Source organism: Falco biarmicus, chromosome 18 (genome assembly GCF_023638135.1).
Source record: "Falco biarmicus isolate bFalBia1 chromosome 18, bFalBia1.pri, whole genome shotgun sequence".
NCBI lineage: Eukaryota > Metazoa > Chordata > Aves > Falconiformes > Falconidae > Falco > Falco biarmicus.
Genome location: NC_079305.1, coordinates 5,390,615 through 5,399,568, shown reverse-complemented (window position 1 = coordinate 5,399,568; position 8,954 = coordinate 5,390,615). Strand labels below are relative to the sequence as shown.

At 53.6% G+C, this 8,954-nt stretch overlaps 1 protein-coding gene across 2 annotated transcripts; it reads right to left on the bottom strand.

The window, feature by feature from the left end:
- Nucleotides 1-3,565: 3,565 nt before the first annotated feature.
- PLPBP (pyridoxal phosphate binding protein) lies at nt 3,566-8,644 on the bottom strand. Of its 2 annotated transcripts, XM_056321675.1 has the most exons (8): nt 8,491-8,644; nt 7,935-8,042; nt 7,672-7,707; nt 7,017-7,092; nt 6,704-6,838; nt 6,358-6,500; nt 5,642-5,740; nt 3,566-5,292 (listed from the first exon to the last, which is right to left on the bottom strand). In XM_056321675.1, the coding sequence occupies exons 1-8, from the start codon at nt 8,584-8,586 to the stop codon at nt 5,155-5,157; spliced, it is 831 nt and encodes a 276-aa protein (XP_056177650.1). In that variant the 5' UTR covers nt 8,587-8,644; the 3' UTR covers nt 3,566-5,154. The 2 variants fall into 2 exon arrangements, with proteins under 2 accessions (XP_056177650.1, XP_056177651.1); XM_056321676.1 differs by lacking the exon at nt 7,935-8,042 and having other exon boundaries at nt 8,491-8,627.
- Nucleotides 8,645-8,954: the final 310 nt, after the last annotated feature.

Genomic DNA, 8,954 nt, shown 5'->3' with positions numbered 1-8,954 from the left:
GAGGAACTCAGCAGAGCCTGGCTCGCCCCTTGCCACGGGTGGTCCCGCTGCGCTGGGGCACTCTCAACCCCGGGTTGCCCTGTGTCGCCTCTCACTGGCCCCTTTCATTTCTCCACCACAGGGAGAGCCAGGGAGATGCTCACACTCCTGTTCCTACCAACTGCAGCTCTGATAGTGATCCAAACCACAGCTGCTGCCCCTCTTCTTCCCTTTCCTCGGGGTAGCAGCCCTACAGTGGGCTAGAAGTGGCCCTGGGAAACCCCAGCAGCAAGGCAAGAGCTCCCTGTGCACGGACAAGGATGGGACTTGGCATGGATCTCAGGTCCTGCAGGATGTTGGTCAATGCTGGCAACATCCAAGGGCAATCAGAGCTCTGGAGTTGTCTCCATGACACATTGAAGCAATCAAGCCACTGTACGTGGTCTTCAGAATTTCAATCTGCTATTAAATTACCTCCAAGAACAGTCAAAACCTTGTCCAAACTAGTAACAAATGTGAAATACCCGGCCCCGGCCCGGCTACGAGGAGAGAAGCTCAAGCAACACTTCCCACATGCTTCAAGCCCGATGGAGTTCGGGTTCTTTCAACTACTTCCAAGCCCCTCTCTGTGCCTTCCCAGCCCAGACCCCTCCTGATGCCTCCTGCCTGGGAGACAACAAGGCAACCTGTCTGAAACTCCATCACCACGGACATGCCGGTGCCAGATGCCAAATCCCCATGCCTCTTGCTCCCATCCAAAGGTAAAAATACTCCTTAAGCACTGTAGGCACACGGCAAGACAACAAGCACACGACTCTCTAAATTCCTTTCACTGGGATCCAATAAAAACCTTGGCAGTTGCCGGCCTTCCTGCCGGAAACCTGATATCCCAGAAATAAATACGCTTTCCACTTTGAAGGGCTGCAGCGGGCTCTGCCTCGGGGTCGAGCTGCTCCTGGCTGCCCCCCACCCCCGGCTCTCACCTGCCCGCAGCATCTCCGGCCGCAGCAGGAGCCTGAAGCAGAGCAGGGAACGGACCCAAATCTACCGGTTTTCCCCAAATCTACCGGTTTTCTCATGCAAACCGAGCCCCCTGTGCCTGCCCGGCCATCGGGGAGCGGGTGCTTTTGCGTCCCTCCAAGCCATCCCTGCTCACCGGGCTCGGCACCCACCGCCTCCCTGCGCATCTGCGTGCATCAGCACCCGGCCTGCGCTGCCATTCAGCGGGGAGGCCAAGCTCGGCTCCAGGCACTTTGCAACACAAAGGATATTATCTGATAAAAAATAAATCAGTGCTGGTTTGGTGGAGGAAGGGGAGTGAACTCTCCTGGACTCTCACCTAACGGGTGACCAGAGTGTGCTTTGGCACCAGTGCTTCCCTGAGGATGAGGATGGCCTCGGGCAGCCAGCCCATCTCTGCAGGAGCTAGGAAAGGAGAAGCAGCAGCACATCATCCCGTCCAGCATAATCAACAGTTTTATTCCTTTTAGAGGCAGCCAAGCCTGCCCACAGATGCTCCCCAAGCCCCCAGGAAGAGTTTTTCTCCACAGTGCATGTGAAGCCCTGCTCCATGCACTGACACAGCTCTGGCGGGGGGGGTCAGCCTGTTGTGCCCCCATCCAAGGAAGCAAGGGTCACCTCGGGGGACTGCTGGGAAACCCGGGGCTGTGCCTTTGCTCCGGGGGGGCGACGACTGGCCAGCAGCAAGGGCTGTTAAGTCACGAGGGAGGAGTCATCCCTCTGGCCACAAAACAAGCCTTCGTCTGCTGGACGCATTCCTTCCAGGCAAATATTGACAGTGACATTGCTCTGAGGAGCGAGAGCACTGCTGCTTCAATAAACCGGTCAAGTGCTTTTAATAGATGTAAATAAAGCTTGTGTTGCAGGGGGCCAAGTTGCCTGAGCGGGGAGTGGTTCATTAAGAGGCCAAGGAGCCTTTCATCTCCAGCTTGTTGGCTCCACTGCAATGACCAACAGTTACCATCTGCCGGGTGACCTCTGTGGAAGGAGTGGGTGGTCTGCGCCCTGCTCCCCCCTGACAGGTGTCTGGCATCACCAACACCACAGATCCGCACTCTCCTGGCTCAGGCCTGAGGTGGACACCTCAAGGAGGAACAGGAGGTGCTGGTGGGCACTGCCTGCTGCACCAGCTTTGGGGAGGCTTGGCCACTGGAGGAGCACGGCAAAGCTCTAGAGCATGACATAGCCAGAAGAGAAAAGCCAGTTTGAAGCACGATGGGTGGCAGAAACAGCTGCAGAGGAAGGGAGCAGAAGCTCACACTGCTCTCCTCTCCAGCGCCCTGTCACAGCCCAACACTGGCCACTGCAGCTGCAGCCAGCGCTGCTGTTCGGGCACAGCACCCAAGCTGCTCCCTGTGGGGCACCCGCACAGCCTGGACATGGCCCAGCCAGAAGGGAGAGGTGTCCCACAGCCAAGAGCATTCCCAGCGCCACGTGGCACGGCCCTGCAGAACCAGCGAGACATGCAGCTCTGCCACATGCTCACGCAGGAGGCCACCACCAAAGCTGACGGAGCCCTAACTGTTTTAGCAGACAGTACGCAGGCAGATCAGAAAACCAGAAGACCATACGCTGTCATGAGCTGGTCTGCTCCTAAAACACCACTGTGCTGAGCCAGAGCTCCAGGGCATGGAAGCCAGGACAAGCCTTGCCCTGCCCCACGGCCACCGCACACACTCACCTCCCAGTTTACGCCATTTACTACTGCATTAAGCTCGGCCAGCGTCCAGTTCCAGCTCAGGAAAAAAGCACAAAATGCCTGAGAGAGGAAAAGCAAGAGGGGGCATGAGCCACGACGCAAGATAATTCTCTATGTAAACCCACCCCACTGTTCTGTGCTTGAACAGAAAGAACTGCAGCAGTGCAGTGGGTTTTGGAGTCACAGGCTGGTGGGAAAAGGCTGTTGGCAAGGGGTGAGCAGAGCAGGGGGTCCGTGATCTCCTGCTCGGGCTCAGAACCACCTGCTCCGGGGCTGGGCTAGCTCTGTAAGCTCAGGTAGCAAATCGCTTTTGCTCCTTATTTGCTACGGAGAGCTCTAGCCAACATTTTACAAATAGCAAACGCACTGCAGGGACACTGGCAGTCTTTGTGCATTGGAATCAAATTCAGATAGAACCAGTGTCCTGACTTTGTTTTTGTAAAATAAACGAAAGGCTTTTCATGTTGTGAAATCTGCAAACATGAGGATGTGTGGTCAGTGCGTGGTGCTGAAATTCTGGGAAGACAGAGGTGGAAGAGGAAGGGATTTAACTTCAACCATCAGATGGGAAATATTTTTTTTTGAGGCTCACTATTGATCCGTACCTGTCCGAAAGCAGCCGAGGAGCTGCTGTCCCTTCCTCGGTGGGCCAGGAGCGCTGCCCCGGCCCTGGGGAGCACTGCCACCCAGAGGGCTTCTCCACAAACAGCTCACGCCAGCTGACATCTCGCCCAACTCAGCAGCTATTTTTTTCCCCCTTCTGATCAAAGCAAGCTTGGCTTTCGGCTGTCTTTCAAACCACCCTCCTCCCTCCATCCTGAGACAAGCAAGTCTCGCTCAACAGCAGCTCCAGGTTAGGGAAACAGCTTCAACGACCACTCAGGGCATTTATTCACAAGGCTGGAACATAAAAATAACATCTTTAATAGCTTTATAGTTGGCACAGATGGTATTAAAATTCACTACTTTTTATTAATAAGACTATGAAACAACACATGGTGCAGTGCCGAGGAGGGCAGCTCAGACTGCATGTTGCTTCTAAACCATGTAGCTATGACAGGTTGGTGTTAGAGTTGACTCTTTTCATTTACATTCAGCTTTTATAGTCAGAGAGTAAAACCAACAGCTAGATTTAACCACACGCACACAGAGAAAAGCCTGGGAAGGATGTTTCTGCTGGCAACCGATGTCCCCTCCTCTTAGCAGCACACAAAAGCCCAAAAAAGTAGTTGTAACACAGGTTACAAGAGACTTGCCATAGCTACCATTGGCCAAATGACGTGACACAATGCAGGGGCTTCTGCTCACATCTGAATGAAAGTTACTGCAGTGAGAGAGTCTTGTTTCCCTTTTCCAGGAGAAGTAAAGGCTAGATCAGCACTTAAGATATTAGGACATAGCCTAGAAGCTCTGTCAGTGGCGAAAGGATTTTTTTTCAGGAACCTAGAAGACAGTGGAACAATAATACTTTACTTTCTGAAGTACTTTTCCCGAAGGGCCTCTAGCAAAGCTCACCACTGCCCTGTGAGACAAGCATTATTATTCTCATACAGATGTATATGGGATGGTGGAGGCACCAAATGGTTAAGTGACTTGCCTTGGAAAGCAACAGCAAGCTGATGGTAGACCAGGGACCTTGCAGGAAACCCCCACTCTGACCAAAAAGAACTTACAACATCAAGAACTCCTACGCATGGTGAAAATAACTCCTTACAACACTTCACAGGAGGGGAAGGGGAAGGTTGAAAGCATCCCAGAAGACCTGAGCAGACATGGAACCAGGGGGAAAGGTTAGCAGTGTCAGCCTGAAAAGGACACATATAGACTTCAGCCAAAAAGACACTCCCACACTTGTGATCTGCATCCAAAACATTACGCCACGAACTTATGCTGGCAGCTGCTCTCCTTATCCATCCTTGTGTGCTTGTTATTCATCCTCTGTTTAAATGGATACAGTCACAGTATGTCTCTATCGCAGTTTCTAAGCAAGCATCCCTCAGTAGTGACCATGTGCAAAATTTTTATTTGGGGAAACATTTATAGGTCTCTGGCAAGATTATAACTTGTTTAATAAAGAATTTAGTCCTCAGTGAAACCATAATCACCGACACTGCTGCAGCTAAATCTTGCTCATTAGCAATTCCATCCTGACAAATGTTAGTTTGTTCAACCTATCATCCAAAAGTCACTGTTCTTAACCACCTTGAAGGAGCCAAGATACCAGTCACTTTCAAACATAAATTTTCTTATTTGTTGGTTATAAAAATTCCCAGTTTCTATGGGTACTCTATAATCACAATAAATTATGAGGCATTTCTGGGCTCTGCTCTGTTACGAGGAATTCCCTCTCACCATCATGATCTGGTGTCAACATGGAGGGAAGTAAGAATGCATAGTGAGGTCTCCCATCATCTGTCCTCTGTCCAGACCACTTTTTTTTTTTTTTTTTCCTCCATCTAATGATCCTGCACTGTCAAGGTCTCCGTTTTGGCTTTAGTTTCAGCAGGGGCTTTGCCACCGACTGCTTTGTTGGAATAATCTCGCTCTCCAAAAATAGTGCTTCCAATCCTGACGTTTGTGGATCCAACCTCTATCTACAAAGAGACAGAAAGGAGGAGTTCAGGGCAGGGCTGCCACCCACGTCTGCCAACAGTCCGCAACCAACCTTGATGCTCGCCATGTCACAGAAGGACAGCTCCCCATATCACAGGACAGTTCCCCATGTACTCGCCACCTGCAGCTACAGCTAGGGTCTGTTTTGATCTGCAGAACTCTATCCCAGGACCAGGAGAGCTGTTTTTCACAGAACAGCACCATCGGTACCGCTATCCAAGGGCAGGCCTAAGAGGCCATTTTGGATGATGCCTGGGCTGGACTTTGGGTGCCTACCACTGGCATGTTTGTTTCCCAAGAGAACAGGTGGCAGAAGGAAACCAGACTTACTGCGTGCTGGAAGTCTGTGGACATGCCCATGCTCAGCTCCACCTTCTCAATGGGGAGATTCAGCTTTTCACACACTTCCTGCCGCAAAGACAGCAGCATCTAGAAGGGAGGAGGAAAGAAAAGAGGACCACACACTTGACAGCCATGCTAGCTCAGTTTCAGGGTTTCACAGATCACGATTTCTGCCTTTCTTTGAAGTCTCCTTCAGGCTGAACGCAATTCCCACGCTTCCTACTGAAGCTTGCTCTGCAGCATCGTAACAGCACCTGGAGATTTCCCATTACACGCTGTGGCACTGATGACACACGTACTTACAACTCTACACATCTTTTGAAGACATTAAATTATCACACCAGCCTGACAGACAAGGAACACAGACCCAGTTCTTCTGCCTGCTGCAGCCCTGTGCACACAGTGTGCTGACTGAAACCCCAACTGAAAGCAGGACCAGAGGATCCAGGGCAGTAATTGCTGCACAAGGTGCCCCTGCTAATACCCTGGCTACAGCTTCAGAGAAGAGATGCGACCAAACATGTATGGGCTTCTGGCCTCTGCAGAAACAAGCCCAACACCTGCATTAGTACTGATACCTCAGAGCTCTGTACTACTCTGAACAAGGTGTTTCTATTGACAACCTACTGGTTTGGCTGGGATAGACAACAGACTGTAATGGGAGGCCAGCCAACAGCTGACATTTTCTTCTAGAAAAATCTTACCTGGAAGTCAGGATTTGGCCCCTTACTAAGGTCATGCCCGATGCTGCCAATCGTCATCAGCCCCACAAATTCCAGGCTTGGACACTTGTTGATGACATGCTCCACAGCAGCTGTAGTGTCTCCGGGAGGAAGGCCATGCTTACCTGGCAAAAAGCCGGGAGATTTGTGTCAAGCTCTGCCAGAGACCTGACCTCCCCTCCCCGCAGCCAGGCAGTCGCAAACAGATGAGCAAGTTTACTCCTAGCTTAGAGAAACACTTTAAGAGCGCAAACCAACCCATCCCACTCAGGTCGTTTCTGTCAAGTCAGCAGGACAGACCTGCATATCATCAGAAAAGGCCACTTACTGTCTTCTCCACTCGTGTTAACTTGCACCATGACCTTCAGCTTCTGAGCTGACCCTTTTTTCTGCCATGAGCTGTTGACTCTGTCTGCCAGTTTCACAGAATCCACTGTTTCCAACATGAACAGGTTAGGGACGGCTGGGGAGAAAACACAGGCTGAGGGCAATTCTGCTGGCAGAGTATTTTTTGTACCTACAACTCAGCTGGCTCAGAGACACAAGCAGCGGTAAGTTAATGTACATGAGGCTGTTATCATTTGAACATTGGAAGACTCTTGCCCACAAGGTCACCCCACAAAAAATTAAATAGTGTTTACCGATCAACTTGTTGACATTATTTTTCTGCAGATGGCCAATAAAATGCCACTTAATCTCCGGACATGATGACAGAATCTGAAAGCAGACAGGAACAGTTGTTTGAATGACAATTCCCTCTGCCCCCCCCCAGTACTTAAGTCTTAGTTTGCTCACAAACAAAATACCAGACACCCAATCTTCCTCTCTTGTTTACCCTGAAAGACACATTTCAGGCAGTGCTCCTAGTGTTTATTGAGATTGCTTCACAGCCTGGAGAGGAACAGAATGGTGGCTGCAGAGCATTACACCGTGCATGGGAAAAGCAAAACTCTTTTGTAACTGAACAGTCATAAAATGATGTTTTCCCCAAACTGAGTGTTACCATTTTTTTTAAAAGCGGGCTGTGCATCTCCTACAGCAGAAAGCACAAAAGGTAAAGCATTATTCAGAAAAATACTTCATGACTAAGGCACATGTATTCACAGAATCCTCTCCAGCCCACAAGGCAAGGAGACGGAATGGGGCTGAGATAAAGTGCTAAGAATAACCCCACCATTTATCTGAAAAGACAAGGATCAAACAGCCTCCAAATCCCTAAAACTGGGACTTCTGCTGAACAGCTCTCAGGACACAGCTACACAGGGAGAGAGGATATATAAAGAACTGCCTACTTACTCTGGAGTCTGATGCTTTTTCTAGCAGCTCTTGAACCTAGGAGAATCAAAGACAATCTCTCGTTAGAACCATGCCAGACGCGCCTGCACCACAAGAGCGGTCTCTTTGGAACATGTGTCCCTGGGACCAGCGTGCCCCTCGCTCACACGAGGGCAGAAGCCCGGCGCCGAACCCCAGCCCAGCTCCCCAGGCACACTGGGTGCCCGGTGCCTGCCCTAGGCGTGGGGGCCCACCCGCAGCCCCGTGGGGCCCAGCCAACTCACATAGTTCTCCCCAAAGCTGCGCTGCCCGTGGCTGTAGGCATCAATCACCATCTCTGCCGGCTTCGTCTTGCTGACGGCCACCAGCCGCGGCTGCACAGCTGGCAGCCCCTGCAGAAGCACCCAAGGGTGAGGGGGACACCTGGAGGAGGCCCTAACCTGCCTCACGCTCTCCCCCGTGTCCCGCAGCGGCCAGCCAGGCCCCCCAGCGGCCAGCCAGGCCCCCCAGCCCCAGCTCAAGCCCCCCAGCCCCAGCCTGGTGCTGCCGTGGGAGGGGATCAGGACGGCCTGTCCCAGTGGGACCGGCTACAGCGCGGGGAGGCCTGTCTCTAGGGTCCGTGATGGGGTGCTGTCTCCTCTGCTGGGGGGGGGCCCGACACCCGCCCCCGCGGGGTCCGTGGCGATGGGGGACTGCCTTCACGGCGACGGAGGACCTGCCCTCAAGGATGCGGGGCCCGTCTCTATGGTGACGGAGGACGTGCCGCCATGGCGAGCGGGCCTACCCCGGCGGGGTAAGGGCCTTCCCCCGCGCTCCCCGGCCCTCTCCGCCGCCCCTCACCTGCGGCCTCCGCGCTGCCGCCTGCTGCACCTGCTCGGTGACGGCCCGCAGCGCCGGGCCCAATCCATCCCCGGCGGCCATGCCGGCTCTCCACATCCCCGGCGGCCCCGCCGCCTTCCGCCACACACACGCGCGCGCCTCTCCTCTCCCCGCCCCGCCGCCAATGGCATCGCTCCTCCGCGCCCCGCCGGCCAATGGCATCGCTCCTCCGCGCCCCGCCGGCCAATGGCATCGCTCCTCCGCGCTCCGCCGGCCAATGGTATCGCTCCTCCGCGCCCCGCTGTCCAATGGCAGAGGCGAGGCGGGGCCCTGGGCGGTGGCGCCATGTTGGGGAGGTCGGCGGGCACCATGGTGGGCGGTACGGGGAGCAGCGCGGAGGCCTGGCCACGGGGCTGAGGGCCAGCTCGGGCCGGACCCCGCTCGCCGAACCGCCCGGGGCCATCCACAAGCCCCACGGGCTCCTG